At 36.0% G+C, this 18,665-nt stretch overlaps 1 protein-coding gene across 2 annotated transcripts; it reads left to right on the forward strand.

The window, feature by feature from the left end:
• The first annotated feature begins 8,590 nt into the window (after positions 1-8,590).
• Positions 8,591-18,210, forward strand: ehf (ets homologous factor). 2 transcript variants are annotated; one of them, XM_077210440.1, is made up of 9 exons: positions 8,591-8,795; positions 12,789-12,897; positions 13,842-14,099; positions 15,200-15,256; positions 15,432-15,491; positions 15,641-15,709; positions 16,960-16,989; positions 17,203-17,398; positions 17,500-18,210. In XM_077210440.1, the coding sequence occupies exons 2-9, from the start codon at positions 12,798-12,800 to the stop codon at positions 17,597-17,599; spliced, it is 870 nt and encodes a 289-aa protein (XP_077066555.1). In that variant the 5' UTR covers positions 8,591-8,795; positions 12,789-12,797; the 3' UTR covers positions 17,600-18,210. The 2 variants fall into 2 exon arrangements, with proteins under 2 accessions (XP_077066555.1, XP_077066556.1); XM_077210441.1 differs by having other exon boundaries at positions 15,435-15,491.
• The last annotated feature ends 455 nt before the right edge of the window (positions 18,211-18,665 follow it).

Genomic DNA, 18,665 nt, shown 5'->3' on the forward strand with positions numbered 1-18,665 from the left:
TTATGAATTCATAAATATGGACCATCTCGCTTGAAAATATACAATGACTCTCAGAGGGCAAAATCAAACTCTAGTGGTTTCAATTATACGCCATATAAAAGCCAATGGGGAGAATTTATTTGTGTTCAACAGAGGACCGCAAATCCATTGTGTTGTGCATATGTGTGTGGAAAGAACAAGTGTGGGAAAGGCTTGACTTTTAACTACTAAAAAAAATAAAAACACCCACAGATCATTTTTATTTCCATTTTGACACAATTCTGGATGGTCTATTCAGCTATACGAGGGACTGTAGCTGAATAAAGCTCTCTTCCAAAACTAATGTGCTACTTGGTGTTATTTAGATACTATTATAGTTTTTATTAATATACTATTATTTTTCGTTCACTTAAAGGTGCAGTGTGTGATTTTTAGCAGCATCTAGTGGTGAGGTTACAAATTGCAACCAACAAAAGTTACGGTGGCCGACAGGAAAATATGTCATCGTCTGAGACGGCAGAGAGTAGCCAGTTCAGCAACGAGGTTTCTTAACAAGGATAAATTAATAAATTATGTTTATTATTGTTTATTATATACGAATATTATTGTTACTTGTTCATCATTGTGTCAGTGTTTTATTCGCTGAACTAAGCTTGCTTCCTTACACGAAGAGCAACATAGTAACTAAACACGTTTGTCCATTTAGGGCTACTGTAGAAACATGTCGGCGCGTTTCAATGTAAGGGGACCCGCGGTGTGTGTAGACATAAACTGCTCATTCTAAGGAATACAAATATAAGGGTTCATTTAAGTAAGTTCTTTATACACCACTGAAAACTTCTTTTTCAAGGTAGTGACGAAACGGGCTCTGTAGAGCTGTTTTTTCACTGTCAGCTACGGTAGAAACATGACAACACAATATGTCGACCTCCATAGAAGGAGTTGTCCGCGGTTATGGAGATATAAATGTCTCATTCTAAGGTAATAAAAACATAACGGTTCATTATGCAAGGTCTTGATACACCACTGAAAACATAGTTATGGATCTTATATTGCATTTCTGTCAATAGATCCTCAGAAATATTACACATTGCACCTTTAATCCTCTAGCTATGTTTGGAATAGCATACTGCTCTTGCTACTTCTGCAATATACAGTATAGATAGGGCAGAAATAGTAAAATTAGTATGCTAGAATTCTTTTTACATTGCAAGTCATATAGACCTTATGTAGCCCCATGCTTTTTTTTGGCACTGCACTCGTTGTGTTCTGTCTTCCGGTTTGCATTTTCCACAGCATGAAGGTAAGATCTTACAGATTTATGAATGAAACGCTTTTTTTTTAATCTTCCCGTCTGTACTGACATTTGATATGACATCCGCTTCTAACATTACAGTGCTCAGGAAAACTTTTGTTAAAGGTACAATATGCAAGCATTTTTCACCACCAGGGGTCGCTAACCTCTTACAATAACAAAGGCGTATACTGATGACGTATATTCCACATTAAGCTGAATTATGGATCTTGTGTCAAGCTGATGGATCTTTTATGGATGAGTTAATACATTGATGTTTTTAACATGACTGTGGTGTGAAGCAGGGTGCGATTGCTAGACGTATACCAGCGCCACACGCAACGCCAGTCCCGCGGATATAAAAGAATAAGGACATTTCATTCTACCGAACTACACGCAAGTGCTGAATTAATACTCACACAGGTCAGTTTATTAGACGAATCAAACTTGAGGTAACGCAGCGCTGTTTCACTTGCTCTAACAGTTACACTATCACACTAAACGGCATTTGAGTGTGTTGAATGTTGTTAGTTAGGTTGTGTGTTGGCTGTATGAGACTAAGTACGTTAAGCTAGATCAACATTAGAATAACATACAGATCATATTCTAACATTTCATCATGTTGAACTAAATAACATTGATTAACATTGATAACATTTGTTTTATGTACATTTGCTCACCTGTCTAAAAGTACATTCAACACTCGCATCTCTGTCAAGTCGAAGTTAGTCGCAGACGTGGAGCTCTCGGCATCTCGAAAGATGTTGATCTTCATTTTAGTCCTCTTTTTGTCTCAAAGTCTGCTTGCCATGGTCCAAAATGTTTCAACAAAACAACAACAGCGTGAGCATCCTGCTAGGCATAACGGGCCAGTTGTCAACGTCTGTCGCCATGGTTACTGTGGCAGTACGAGGTCAAACCGGGCGGAAACCGAGGGTAACGCGGATATGTCATCATTGACTGGCGACTCCTCACCCCTGCTCACACGCCTCGTTTCCATGGTAAAAATCACAATTTTCTCACGATTTACAAATTGTTTGAAACATTTGGGATATTGTAAGTAATCAACTAAACAAAATATATGACATTGGCCTAGTGGTTTTTGGATATTTTACTGCAAAAATCCTACATATTGTACCTTTAACTCTATAATAAGTAAATCCACTTCTCCAGCTAATTACAAATTTCTAAAGATGACTGCATGCTTGTTCCCTGCCGCATAAGGTCTATATGAACCATGTGACTGCTTTTCTAATTTATATATTAAATGAACATGCATATAAAAAATATTTCTTGTTCATTACTGCAACCATTGGTGAGTGAAAACATGTAAACCCTAAAAGCTAACGTTAGTGTTTTGTTGTATATCAATGCAGTCTAATGCAGTAGTCTGTGATCAGCGGAGTCTCTTTCCTTTTGCTTGTACAAAAGGAGTGTGACATGTTCATTAAACAGCAGGAATCCCATTAATAACCCCAGCAGCCACATGTCACATCGCTCACATGTAATTAGTCAAACAAACGGCCACAGCAATGCTAATTGTCCCCCTGTTCTCTCTCCCTCTCTCTCTGTCACTGTCACTCTAGTCCTTTTTTTTTGTCCTCTCTGCTCTATCCTTTCTTCCCTTTTTTTGTATAGCCTTCATCATAAATGCACTATCTAGAAATCACACTATGGTGTCTAATGGGAACAGTGACGTCTCCAAACCTCAAATATTTTATTTGTATTATTTTATATTTATGTCAATGCTTTTCATTACAATTTTGTTATTCTTTTTTGTTTTGTTTTTTTCATTTCATTATATTTATGTTATAGCCTCCATCATAAGTGCATTGAGTGCATTTATTGAGTTAATAATAAAAAATGTATTTGATTTGTTATTTGTCATGCTGTTCTCTTTATTATTTGTTTTATTTTACTTTTTATTTTATTCGTTTTTGTTCTTTTTAATTTGTTACATTAGATATTTTGTTCAATTTAGTTGTAATTGTATTATTTATAATTTTTCGTATTATTAATTTACTTATGTTATTTCCATTCTATTTATTTTCTTATATTTTAATTTATTTTTCTATATTTTTTATTTTGTCATTTTTTTTATCAAGCCATACAATAGCTTTACATAAGGAACAAACTGAAACTGAAGTCATTATGCACCGTAATAACACTTGACATAGTGACTAGACTATAGTGATAGACTATAGTCACTGTTTTGTTTTATTTTGTACTGTAAAGGAACAGTGTGAACATTCTCCAAAATACCTATTTCTGCATTTCCCAGAAGAAAGAAAAGCATATTTGCGTAAACAATGCCTACGAATGTTTGTGTGAACTATTCTTTTAACCTCAGGTTGCTCCAGGGGGATTGTCACTGTAATTTGTCGTGAATCTCTTCGGATAAAAGCGTCAGCTAAATGACTGCTCAAAGGCCGTAAACAGAGGCACGCTCATGCAAAAAACGCATACAAACATATATTGCTTGAGCACCAACAAGGTCTCTCACGTTAAGATTAGAATTGAAGGATGCTAATAGACTTCAAATGAGATCTACTACAAAGGTTATGGAGAAGGCTGCATCTGGCTCCCACACCTGCCACTGGAATAGACGTAGGCCTACTGCTCAATTTAACAATGTCACCTCAAAGCGATGAGTCACCGGTGCTGTATACTAATGCTGAAATAGTAAAGTGCTACAATTAAAGACACATCGTGACCTGGCTGTGACTAAACCTTATTTTGGGAAAAAAGGAACCTGTGAGTGCGTTTTAGTGAGTCATAATCCCCGTCATGTTCTGCAAGAGGGATACGTTCGACCTAAAAGTGCTGCTTTGTTGGTGTAATCACACGATTTAGCTTGTTTGTTTGCGCACTCGCGTTTGTTTTTTTCATTATTCCCACGGTTTGCCAGAGGATGTCGGCGCCAACAGCTCACTACCTCTCCGCTGAGCTCTGGAGCAGCGTTCTGTTCTGTCTGAATGAGTCTTTCAGAATTAATTTGTTCCCCAAAAACCCCTCCACATACACAAAAGAGCGCTATAATTGTTGCAAAAGCCTGTCGACGTTCTTGCGGAGGAAACCCGTGACTTAATGTGGGCAGCGCACCAAAACGATTTGAAATGATTTGAAGTGTGGTTTACCCATCTGTGACTCGGTCTGTGTATTTACAACCTTAGCACACCCTGTGGCTTTTAGTGCAACTATCATTCCAGAAGAGCTTCTGCCTCTGTTGTCCAATTTAAACCTCTCTGCCGATGTCCAGCCAATCAGAAGCTTGGTTTTCCCGAGCCCTTCTGCCCAAGCAGAGCCAGAGAAATCCATGGCGGTCGTGATTTTAGAGGGCAGCGCTGGACAGCAGATGCCGATCACAGGAGGCTCGTCTGGGCCGTAGCCTGCAGGCTGCCGGGCATGTAACAGATAACAGGGGCTTATATGGTTTTATAGATAGCATTGCTAATTCAACAACACTGACTTACAGGTGGGCTGCAGAAAAAAAAAATTCATACAGAACAGAGATCACAAAGCTTTTCTATAATTAGCACTTGTACTTTTGTTATTTTGGGAACTTTAACCTTAATGGTTCACCCAAAAATGAAAATTCTGTCATCATTTACTCACCCTCAAGTTGTTCGAAACCTGTATACATTTATTTTTTCTGCTGAACACAAAGGAAGATATTTTGAAGACTGTTTGTAACCAGACAGTTGATGGGCAGCATTGACTTCCATAGAATGGACAATAAACTGTTTGGTTTTTCATTTTTTGGTGAACTATCCCTTTAAGTTTAAAAAATGTAATACATAACTAGTGTACTACAAACCTCAAATCATGCAGATTGTTGTTGAAAATATGTCCTATTATGTTTCTAAGTGATCAGACTAGCGATTTTGACCTTGCAAGGGTGATTCACCGGGCAAAGAAATTTAGGGATGCACCATGTGGCATGGATTATATTAAAATGTCTACTGATCCCAATAAAGCAGTAATTATTTGTGGTGGACAGCAAAATTATTATTATATTGTCAAAATAAAATGATAGTGTTATATTAATAACATTATTTAATTTAAGAATTAATAATAAGTAATAATAAAAAATAATAAAAAGTAATATTAATTCATTTATTTAGTAATATGATATGTATTTATGTAAATGTATCATTTATATCTTAATATTTATAATTTATATTTTTATATTTATTTATAAAAAAAATATTTACACATTAAAACATTTATGTATTTCTATTTTATTTTTATCATTTATGTAATATTTATAGATTTTTAAATAGTTTTGTACTGTTTACCATTTTTAAATATTTAGTTTTGTTTTATATTTATACATTTTTATATTTATTTTTTTAATGTTAGATTATTTTTAAATAATGTATTACTATTTACAAATGTAATACAATTTAATTTACTGTCAATTATTTAGGCCTATTAACTCGACAGATATCATGCTTTCCTAAAAATAAATACGACAGAATAGAAATAGAAACAGAATAGTACTTTGGTTGCCTATTAGCAACCACCCAAAACACCCTAGCAACACCATGGAAACAACCCACACCACTGAAGCATTGGAGTTAGGTTTTGCACATTGAAAATTTTGAGAAAAAAGAAGGAAGCATTTGCTATCTCACTTATATGAGAAAGTCCTTTTCTAGCATTTACCATTCTCATAGGTCAATTCAAAGAATGGTAGCCTAAGTCTTTGTATTGTAAAAACAAGTGAAATTAAAAATATATATCTATATAAAAAACTACATGCCAAGTAGTGGTTTACAAGACAGCTTTCATTTTAAACAAGCACTTGTGCTCTTCCAGCCATGTGGTGTCACTTTAGTGAGCTCACAGTGCCATCAAGTGGCCTGGAGAGGAACTGCAGGCTCAATGGCCCACTCTTCCCAGAATGCAATTGCTGCGGAGGAGGAGGAGAAGGGAAGTCAGACACATACGGTCATAACACACCGCGACATAGGACTTTCCAGTTCAACTGGTGTAAATAGACAATACGTATAATTACTCCAGCAATCATGTGCTATGTTCAACAAATAGACACATATGCATCTGCACACACACACAAGAATCCTTTCATTCAGCACAAATCATTCGGCTGATGCGGTGCTCATTACTCTAATTACATAGTCATTGTTCTCTCACAAAAAGGACGTAAAATTGCAATTTAGCCCGAGAAATTTAGCCCATTTGTAGCTGTAATTGACCCTAATAAAATCATCCACTCTCGTTCTTTTCTCTGTCTCTTTCCCCACCTAATGTGAAATATTAAAGATGACAGCTTTGAACGTGCTGATGAGAGCCTAATGAAGGGATCGGGGAAAATAAAGGGAAGGAAGGAAAGAAGGATTTCTCGTCTGTAATGAGTGCGTGAGCTTCACAGACTAAGCGAACGTTTCGCTTTTCAAAACGGGTTTTCTGGCAACGGTTCCTCATGACTCAGCCTAAATACTGATCTTAAATCCAAGCCTTGCTGCAGTAGATTAGATCTTAATTTAATCTTGAAAGTGTTTGAAACAGTACAATGAAATGAAACGAAAACAATTCACTGCACTTTGCGGAGACTTTCAGCTCAGTCTTTCAAATGTAAATCAAGTGAAATGTAGACAATCCAATCAGTCAAAATAATAAGAGGGCACAACGTATTCACATCCTACAATCTTGAAATAATAGTAAAATAAATAACACTGTTCATATTTTATTCAAAGCTTTTCAGTTCATAAAAACATCTCATCAGACTCCACACAATGCAAACATGTTTGCTAGCTAATGTCTCAAATTGTGAACTGCTTCGTGTGCAGATGTTGCGCTGGCCAAAGTGTGTGAGGTCACAGACATGCATAATATCCAGCACATATGTTTGAGTCAGAGTGAAGCATAGTTCGTCTTGAAGCTTCAGAGTCTCTTTAATCAGAGGCGTAAAGCTATACCTGCTGACCTGACCGGCTCTGCTGTCTCTTTGTATGTCAGTGAACGTTCAGACCAAGTTTTGATAGACAATGGAGTTTGCAATGTGTGGAGGTTGTTTAGTCTTATGCAAAAACATTTTTTACTATTTTGAGATTATTACTGCATTGATGTCCTTCTTTTTCCAGCTTTTAAAGGGATACTTCAAGCAAAAATGAAAATTCTGTCATGAATTACTCCCCCTCATGTCGTTCCAAACCCATAAGTTCATCTTTGGATCACAAATAAGAATCTTTTTAATGAAATCTTTGAGATTTCTGTCCCTCCATTGACAGCTACGCAACTACCACTTTGACGCTTCAAAAAGTTCATAAATAGTTTATTAAACTAATCCATATGAATTGAGAGGTTCATCAACTCACATAGCATGTTTGAGCTTCCGCAAGAACCAGCAAGGTTTGTTCTCGCACGTCAAGAAAATACGGTTTAGCTTCTGTTTATGTTATGGCCTGACAGTCTGAATGAGACTTAAATTCATTGATTTGCTGCCATGTGATTGGCTGATTAGATATTTGTGTTAACAAGGAATTGAACAGGTGAACCTAAAGTGGCTAGTGATTGTGAATAATCTCAGGAAAGCTCTCAGTAACTATTAGATCATATTTCATGAAAAAAGAAAAAAATGGTAACACTTTATTTTAAGGTGACATGTTACTACATGTACTTACTATAGTAATAATAGTAAATTATGTAACTAACCCTAAACCAAACCCTAGCCGTAACTCTATAGTTAGTTAACATAGTTAATTATATTAATATTAAATAAGTGCTTATTTGAGTAAGTACAATGTAACGACGACACATTAAAAATAAAGTGTATCCCAAAAAAAATGGCATAAAGAAAATTAAACTTATCTTTAGGATCACTACCATTTTTACTGTAGTGTTTTAAAAGAATTATTCTCATTACAGTAATGGCAAAAGTAATTCAGTTTTACTGAATTGAATTTACAAGTATGGTGATTCAAAAGAAATCTTTGGCAGGGTTTTGTGCATATTTGCCATGAAAATTATGCCAAAAAAAAGATTTTAGTCTTATATGCAATTTCTTTGTGAGATTTTTGTTTACAGGCTGTGTTATTCATTTTTACCCTTAGAAACAAAACAAAAAAAGGACGTTAAAACAAAAAGGCCGACTAGATAGTTCATCATCAATAGATTAATTACTGGCAGGATTGCTGAAGCATGTGGGGGAGTGTGTGGGCGAGAGAGAAAGAGAGAGAGACTGTGTTCATAGTGAAAGTGACTTGCTACAACAGTACCTTTCTTACAGTATGCAAATACCTAATAACCAACCTGACATGAAAGAAGCCAATCAAAGCAACAGGAAGCAGACAGAATAAAAATCCTCATTGGTGAACGAGGTCACATTCCGTCACAGAAGGTTGGCAGTCCTAAACTGTGTCACAGGTACACAACGCAGTTTCTCCATTAAACTGAAATCTTCTCTCCCATACAGACGCTGAAAACTTTAGAGGGAGAAGAAAAAAACATTTAACTTTCTACAAGTAGCAGTCCATCTGGATCACATTCATTATCTCTGGTGAGCAATATGACACAGTTTACTTATATTTGATTCTCTGCAGAACAGGTTTCATTCACTCATGCACTGCAGTGATGGTCCCAGATGATGCTAAACAATTCAGTTTAACAAGTGATAATCAGTATTTGTATAAAAATAATGTTTATTTTTGCCTTTACTCTCTCAACATTTGCTTAAACATGTGATACTTTAACCTCGTGCAGCATTCTCAAAACTCTTTATTTTAACATAGAATCACGTTAAAGAGGTTCAAAATCAAGAACTAGGCTATTTGATACACTGTGATAAAATTGCTTCAAAATAAGGTAGTTTTATTAGTCAACTCATTTTTTTTAAAGTCAGTTTAATGTAATTTAAGTTGAAATGACTTCATTTTTTAAGTACAATCAACTTAGATGTTTAAGGCAACATCTTTTTTTTATTATTATTCAGTGGAGGAATATTGGGATTAACCCAAACTCTTAGAGGTCAATCATCTTTTTTTAATAAAGGTTTTCAATATAACGATATACTGTTCAAATTTATTTGGACACTTTGCGGTTAAAGCTAATTTAGTGGAACTGACTTTATGCATCCACTAAAAAAAATTTGCTAAAATTGCTCTGAAAAGATGAATTTACTTTTATGAAAAGCATAATTTGTTGCAGATGCCATTTGGTGTGATTATTTTTATGCAATGCACTGACATTCGTACCTTTTTAAGAGTGAAAGTGTCTAAATACTTTTAGGGCACCTGTGTAACTGGGAAACCCTTTGCATGCTGTAAACAACACATCCAAATTAAGTGTAAATGGCCCCTAATGCGCTGTAAATAACAGGTGAAGGAAATGTCAGTCACTGTAAGGAATTTAATAAACACCAAAAGATGCGTTTATAGATTTCTTTTCCTCATACATTATAGTAAACATCACTATAGTAACACACCAGTCTGGGATGAATACATCAGATGGGTTTCATAATAGTGGAAAGAAACGGGTAACCTGATTTTCCAGTTAAAAGACAAAGAGCAATTCATTAGTAATTCGATTTTTGAATGATCTATGTGTTGAAAAAAGTAGATTCAACTTGCTATGTTAAACAAGTTGTAATTATACAGAATGTCCATTCATAATGGGAAACTGTGATCTGTTAAAGTTCTGTGCGTCACAAATTAATTCATACATTTTAGTACTTTTACTTACTTTACTAATTTTTAAAAAAAATTAAGTATAAGCAACTTACACACTGGAAAAAATTATATGATCAATAAGTTGACAACATATGTCTTTACATCGCTTTAACTCATCAAAGCACTTTTCAACTTTATTTATGTTATACAAGATTCAACAATTTTTTAAGCCAGTTTAATGTAAATTAAGTTGAAATTACTTAAACATCCAAGTTGATTGCACTTAAATATTTCAGGCAGCATTTTAAATAAATAATTTTAATGTGGGAGGAACATTGAAACATTTAGATTAATTTTAGCTTAGCTTAAAGCTGAAGTCCTTAGTTTTTCCTCTTTGTCGCCATCTCTGTTCTAAATCTGCAATTGTAGTTATTAGGGGAATTATAAACTTTACGTGGGTTGTGCCTCGGCACGGCACAGCGCGGATGAATCCAATGTTTTGAGGAGAATGTGCGGCTGTCAGTCACCGCGCCGGTGTGGATACTGTCATTCGGAATCACAGATTCTACTTTTTGGAAGTATGACCAACATAAGAGTTTTCACCGGAAAATGTCATCTGAACAAGTAACATCCACTTTTGTTCTGACCAACTAAGGTGAAAAAGCATTGCAGTAAATCGCGTGGATTGAATCTAACGATCGTTTATCATATCACATCAAACAAATTATACTTTTTTTCTCAAATTGTTAATGTTAACAACATCAGCATTGCGTGACTACATATAATGTGTATTAGGGCTATCTGCTGTAGTTCAGTTTCCATTTCGCATGGGCCCGGTTGCAGTCTCTCTTTTTTTTTTCTATAGCCACAGTTGACACTGACTGGTGATTGTTGTTTAAATTGATCATCAAATTGATAAGTTTAATTATATCAAGTGCTGTGAGAAAAGGCTATAAATCTCCAACATCCTCACACGCAATATAGCCGACTAGCCGAGACACCTTCTTTATGTGTACAGATGTGATATAATGACGCAAAGACATGCTTGAATTTCCTGTGGAAATCCACCAGTACCACTGGAATTAAAAACATTATTACAAGCTTACCGTTTTGAATAGCAAGCAGATTGTTAACTCTTAAAAATTATCCAAAATACATTTTTGAGCAAGTGCATATAAGTTATGGACTGCAGCTTTAACTAAGCTGTGGTTTGAAGTTTTTTTTTAGGACAATACAAATGCTAAGTTTCTAATATCCTTTATTTGCTCTAGGTGTGAACATTATCTAGGCCTATTGTTAGCATAGCTCCCCCCAGTTTTATAAACATTCCATAAAATGATGTGTTAGGTCATCTTTGAATCTATAAAAAGACAAATATAGGTCAGATTTCAAGTAGGAAGTCTGTTAGCAGAGCAGATAACACAGGTTGTTCACATACAGCATTATACACTAGCATATATACAAGAATTTTCCACAGTTGACTAGTCAAACTAAACAGGTTTACAAGCCTTCCAAGGAATGTCAATAAACTCCATGTAAATAATTGATTATATAGTCATTGCTACTGTCACCCTGCTGAATCGTTTTTTTCTTTTTCTTTTTCTTTAGAAAAACGATAGAGTTTTTTTTTCAACATTTATTTTTTTGTTTTCACCCCATGTTCATATCATACATATTTTCTGTATGATTATGACCATTATCTAATTTTATAAATTTGGGTTTCTTTTGTAATTACTAACACTAACAGCGACTCGAAGCGTCAAAACAACCGGACATAACAACTTGAGTGGAAGTTGACGTTGATGATATGATTCAGGCATGTCAAGCAATGCAACAAACCTGAGAAAGGTTTCTCTTTATGCAAATGAGCGGCGTCCTGATTCGTCTACAATCGGTGGAGCTCACATGATCCATGTCATGTGAGATACTGTAGTTAAGTCTAGGTTATTATGCTAATTTAAGGGTTAAAGTAAATTATTTTTTTTACAATAAGGAAACTTAGTAAAAATAAAATATCTTATTTTTCTTATTTGATCCCACAAATAAAGTTAGAAAAATCCAATAGGTCATAAAGCAACATCATGGAACCTCATACAGGATGATTTGAAGCTGCTACATAAATAGCAAGTCCGTGCACTACAAAAATAGCACTTCTTATGCAACTTACAATAGTTTTCTTTTGAGTTTATGTTAGCATATTGCTAAGCTAACAGTGTAAACTCAGGCATATAAATACATAAAATACTTTTGTATTTGTATTTTAAAAGTGAATAATCAACATTTCTCTTACACCATCAACCATCCTGGATTTTTCATTGAACTTATGAGGTATCATAGGTGACTGCATAATTTAGTTTTTGAACCTTTTTGAACAGGGACTAAAATGTCTTAAAACTGGGTTTTTAAATAATCATATTAGAATAGTATTTTATAAAGGTTAAAAGACAATCAACTATGAAAAATTTCAGGATACTTGATTGGGGTTAGACTATGCTCACGTTTTTCATTGGGCTCCTACGTACAAAAACTTCAGAATCAAACAAAATTTTGCTTGTGCAGTAGTTTTCGGCTAACCTGGAACTTAAAACACACATGCATTCACATCGACAGATTGTTTTAAAAGGTGCTTTGTATAACGCTGACACAAGTACACGGTATGACTGTACCATTGATCTAACTGTTTAACTGAAGGACAGGTGGACCTTTATGTATGCAAAGCAGTTAGACACACTAACACATTCCTGTGCAAATGTATCAGAATGTGTGGTTTAATGTAGCACGAAGGACGCCCACACAACTTTCTAGTCCATGTTGATCTTCCAAAGTTAAATTGGGTGAATAAAGGCAACAAGTAAAGTTTCTTTTCTATATCCTGTATTCAACAGCACTGGATCATGGTCCTTCAGGCCAGCGGTGTCATGAGTATCCCAGCTACTGTGAGTGTCGACAACCAGCTACCTGCTTCATGGATGGCCCACTACAACTGTGCTGATGGTAAATTTCTTTTTCATCTGAAAAACCATGAACTAAGGAGTCTAAGAAGGTGCACTTATGGTTATTCTGCCATCCAGAGTAATTCCAGTTAAGATTTTAGGTTGTAGGTTTCGTTTATCACTAATCAGCAGAGACTCTTTCTGGCAGGTTAATCATTTACTCTAGCAGTCACTGCTGGATTTACCAGGTTATCAGTTGCATGCACAGGGGACCATGATAGAGATAGTGAAAGTGATTCATACTTATCTAGAAACCATGTGAGGTGCTTTTTACAGTGTGGAACTGAATCTTCTTCCGTGAATATTAGTTTCACCACTGCTGAAAATACTGTTTAGCTGTTCGACAGCATATATTATGTTTTAGATCTGATGCTCCCCACATGTGATGCTACTGTCCTGCAGTCTAGCTGAGAGACCTTCAACCTAACTCTTGGAGACCCACTATCCTGCAGAGTTTAGCTCCAACTCTAATCAAACAGACCTGAACCAGCTAATCAAGGTCTTCATGGCTGTTTGAATATCATAAATAGGTTTGTGGGAGCAGGTTGGAAATAAACATTTTAAGGACTGTGGGTCTCCAGGAGTAGGATTGAAGACCTCTTCTGTAGCTAAACAAGTAAGACTTCCTTAGTCAACCTGCTACAACAAAGACTTCAACCAATTTCACCAGCAAACTCAGCTGGAAACACCATAATTGTGCTGATCCTCCAGCTTGAACAGGTCCCTAACCAGCATAGAAACGTTTCACTTCATTCTGCTCCACGTAGTAGTTTTATTTGGTGCACTCTAGATAAACCATAAAGTCTTTCTTTTGGTCAACCAACTTCCCTAAAATGGTCAGATATGGCAGTACTGGTCCACTTGACCAACCAGCATGAACAATGTTTCAGTAGAGACATTTGCTAAATCCTTTTGAAACTATTCTGCTTCAACTTGAATCCCCAGTTTCCATGGTAACATCTGGTTACACAAGCCGGCTCTGGTCTCAGGATCATCACCCACAGAACTGGACCAAGTACCAGGTGTGGGAATGGCTCCAACAGACGCTGGACATGCACCAAATTGATGCCACCAGCATTCCCTTCCAGAACTTTGACCTTGACGGGAGGCAATTGTGCAACATGAGCTTCCAAGACTTCACCCGGGCGGCCGGATCCGTAGGTTCTATACTTTACCAGAGCCTGACTGACCTCAAGTGGAACGGTAAGATGTCATTTAAAACATGCTCCTGGATCAACAACCTTGTTGGTCCTTGATCAACCACATATAAGATTGTTACAGTTGGGTTAAAGTGTTGACTTAGGGTTAGGTCTTCTTGTCAATCAGTAGTTTCCCTTTGATTCCCTGACACGGAGTATGTTATAGTTATGGGTTATGGCGTAGGGATTGCGGTTGTGTGGGTTTATCTTTCGATTGTTTGCTATAGGAATGTTGTTTCAAGACAGGTAAAGTATGATAATCCAGGTTGGATCCATAGCCTTGTGGGCATGCCATGGTGCAACATTACTTCAGATGATACGAGTCCCAACTCGTGGTCCATTCCTGATCCCATTCTCATTTCTTATATCTATTAATATCCTGTCTCTTTGATCGTCCTATTAAAATAAAGGTAGAAAGGCCAAACATAGTTTAAAAAAAAAGGATGGTAGTTCAGGAACATTGAACATTCCATTGAGTGTTCAACAAAAATAATATGACGGTTTGTTTTATAATTTTCAAATGAAGTGGTATAATTGGCAACAAGTATCATTGTTAGAGCTTGCCGTTTGGGGATCCCAATTTTATTCACTAGAAGCATTCTTTTGTGGAAAAATTAGTGTTTGGTTTAGTGAAATCTCACAAGCATGAGCTTGGAGAGTCCAGCCATTGAGCATTTGTCCCTCTTGGATTCATTATGGTATAGTACATTGGGAATTGTTCACCCAGTATTCACCCATAGATATTCACATGAAATTGTTTTTTAGAGAAACAAATATATGAAATGGATTGTACATTTCCATGTACTATACTACAGTCTAATGAATTCAGAGGGGTGCTGCTAACAAGACCCAGAGGTTCATAAACAGTCAGGGCTATACTTTTAATACAGTTTCCATTACAGTGTATTACTAAACCTAATAAAATCCAGAAAAACACATAGAGGTGACATGTGAGAACCATGCCAGCAAGTTAAACTGGTTTAAGACAACATGTTGCAGGAATGACTTGGAAATTTGATGATAGTCGTTGCAAAACATACACTCTTTTTTGAAGACATTTTTAGACACTTATTTTCTTTTTCTTTTTTTCTTAATGTCTCACAGGTCAGTATGGTCAAACAGATATGTTTATACCAGGGGACATCAAAACAGAAATAGATGGTGAGTAAATACACAAAAAGCGCTTGATTTTGTTTTTAACCATAAAGTTCACATAATTCCAGTGACTTTTAACATTGACCCGTATCTGCTGCTGAAAACAGAGTTTACCGATTCCCTTGAAAGAATTGTAGACTTATCATGTCGCAATTTTGTGACCGTGCTTCAATTTCCTCAGCAGATTTCCCATGTTCAATCCTCCCCTTCAAGGAAGAACCCAGCTTTTACAGCCCTTCAGGTACCTGTGAAATCCATTGATGATTTGTTCAAACGTATTTTTATGTGATTTACATGTTTTCTTTAAAAAAAAAGATGATGTGTGTTTATTTATGCACATAGTTATCTAAATGGTTTGACAATATTGTGTCATATTTCCTCTTTCCTCAGAACTGTTTGATATCAAAAGCTCATTCCAGCCCAATATCACGTTGGCCTCACCGGCTCCCTCAAGCCCAGGTAATTCTTAATTTGAATTGTCCTAAAGTTAATCCAAAAAACAGTATTGCTTCCTCTCTATGCCAGCATCATGGTATGGTATGGTATAGTGTAAATGCTTATATTTGTTGTTCAATTATCCTGATGCATATAAAATCTATTTAGTGTATAAACACGGTTATGGGTTCAATTCCTAGGTAATGCATTAAAAGATAAAAATGTATTTCTTTAAGTTGCTTTGAATAGAATCATCTGCCAAATGCATGAATATAAATTCATAAATAGATCTGTTTTAACTACAATTAAAATATTTTTGCAATGAAATATTTTTACAGACTAATGGTCATAGTTATAATACTATTAGATTGGAATTAATACTTACTGTACTAGAATATTTAACCCATCCAAGTTAGTGCACACACATTAAGAGCAGTGAGTAGTAAACACACACACACACACACTGCAAACCGTGGACACACACCCGGAACAGCGGGGAGCAATTCAGGGGTCAGTCGTGGGTACTGAGGATGGAAGAGAGCGCTTTTCATTCACTCCCCCAACCTACAGTAAGTTTTCCAACCGGTATTGAGAATCGAACCCATGACTGCATTCGAAATCTTAGTCAGCTGACTTGTTGCCTCACTGACCTATCAGGCAGCTTTGCAACTTTGCAACTTTGCAAGCAGCGTTTGCCCATGAAAGTATCTCATGGAACTGATTTTGGACAGACTTCTGAGGTTTAATGATCTATTCTACAACAAAATGGAGAGAGCTTTAGTGATAACTAAGCGTATATTAAATTACTACAGTACTAATTTCTTGCTAGAAATGACAACAAAACTAGAAAAAGTTGGTCAAAAATTTACATTTACACGCAATCTGACCTCCAACTGTACCTTCAGATGCCATCTTTATTTTTTTAAGCATAACTGTCACAGAATGGAACGCACAGGATTGTGGGATATCAAAGGCAGTGAAGGATACATCTATGCTGCCTTCAAAAATTGTTCAGATGAAGGTATCTCAGGAGACAGGAAGTGAAGCTACGTGCCTTAATACCTTCCTACCTTGGAATACATCCTCCGAAGGCAACATTTTTAAGCTTTAGGATGCAGCTCATATGACTCGTGCACTAGTCTTCGAAAGCCATAAAATATTTTAAAGCCAAAACTTGAGTTATTACTCATAGTTATTAGAGTTTCTTGATCCAAAAAGAAATGTGAGATTTCCCTTTAATAAATATGGTTTCATTTCCATTTTCTCCTTTTCAGATCCCAAACGGTCACAAGTCAAAAGACACAGTAAGTTGACAGGTTATTAATATCTTACTTCCCTAAACGTTTTTTTTTTTCTGTTAATGTGTTCTGAGCTTCACCCAGCAGTTGTCTTTGAATACCTGACAGCAGCACATACCGAAACCTCTGGCACGTGGATGTGCTTTTTAGTTTTTGAACTGCTTTAGATTCCTTTGGTTTCTCATCTTTCTACGTTTGCACAATCTCATATTTCAACAGACCCTCGTGGGACGCACCTGTGGGAGTTCATCCGAGACATTCTCCTGAACCCCGAGCGTAACCCTGGCCTAATCAAATGGGAGGATCGCTCCGAAGGGGTTTTCCGCTTCCTTAAGTCAGAAGCTGTGGCTCAGCTTTGGGGCAAGAAGAAAAATAACAGCAGTATGACCTACGAGAAACTCAGTCGAGCCATGAGGTAACATCTTCCCTGGAGTTTTGCAACTTTTTAAAGGATTCTTATCAGTATTCCGAGCTTCTCAAATGTTTCTATCTCTCTCTCACTTTTCACCTCCAAAGGTATTATTATAAACGAGAGATCCTGGAACGGGTGGATGGACGTAGACTTGTCTATAAGTTCGGCCGAAACGCTCGAGGCTGGAAAGAGTCTGAGAAGTGAAGGATTTTGTCTTCACATGTAGCTTCCAAGTGAAACTCTTATTTATAATATTATGGCCATTCTATATATTTTTTATTTTTATTTTTATTTTTTTTTGAAGAGATGGGACTATGATGTTGTGTTTATAATAATTGTGTACTCGTCTGTCACCTTGTTGTTGTTATTTGACTATTTTTAGATGCTCTTTAACACTTTGTTTACATTAAAAATGTACCAATGTTTTTTTTATGAATTTGAATTTAAAGCATAACAGTTTTGAATATATACTGTGAAAATCTATTTAACCGGCTTTTGAAAATGAGAAATACCCTGAGGACGACTCCAGTTTGACTTTTAAATGGCTTCATTTGTCTTGAATCCAAGTAGAATGACCTCTTTGAGTAGACATTTACCTTAGTAAAACAGCAAAGGAGTTGAAATGAAGGACTAAAATGTAAAAAAGCTAACAATTGCAGGTTGTGGTCTTTATTGATATGACTGTCAATGCACATCATGAACCACAAAAAGACACAATGTCTTTGTTTTTACAATGGCAAGTTTTTATTAATGCTTGTATATATACTGTGCATATTGCAATTAAACACTAATAAAACCATTTTTTAAACACTGAATGAAGCTTTTATTTCCTCAGGAAATACGTATATATAAATATATATATATATATATATATATATATATATATATATATATATATATATATATATATATTCAAGTTGTGAACACACAGAACACACAGAAGAATGCAAGAAAGATTAAAGTTACTTTCAAAATTGTAAAATGTACTTCAATAGTACATTTGCAAGACAATAGGCCCTATTTTAACGATCTAAGCGCATGGTCTAAAGCACAGGACACAAGTGCACTTAGGGCGTTTCCGAATCCACTTTTGCTAGTTTAATGACGGGAAAATGGTCGGTGCACCCGGCGCATGGTCTAAAAGAGTTGTCCCTATTCTCTTAAAGGGTAACTCAACCCATGGTCAGAGACTGACTCCACCCATTGGCAATATTTGAAAAATGCTGGAAAAGTTGGCATAGAGGGGGCGTGCACCTGAGACCCGCGTCTC

Source organism: Siphateles boraxobius, unplaced genomic scaffold (assembly GCF_051911475.1).
Source record: "Siphateles boraxobius isolate OS27281-9 unplaced genomic scaffold, OSU_SipBor_1 65, whole genome shotgun sequence".
Classification (NCBI taxonomy): domain Eukaryota; kingdom Metazoa; phylum Chordata; class Actinopteri; order Cypriniformes; family Leuciscidae; genus Siphateles; species Siphateles boraxobius.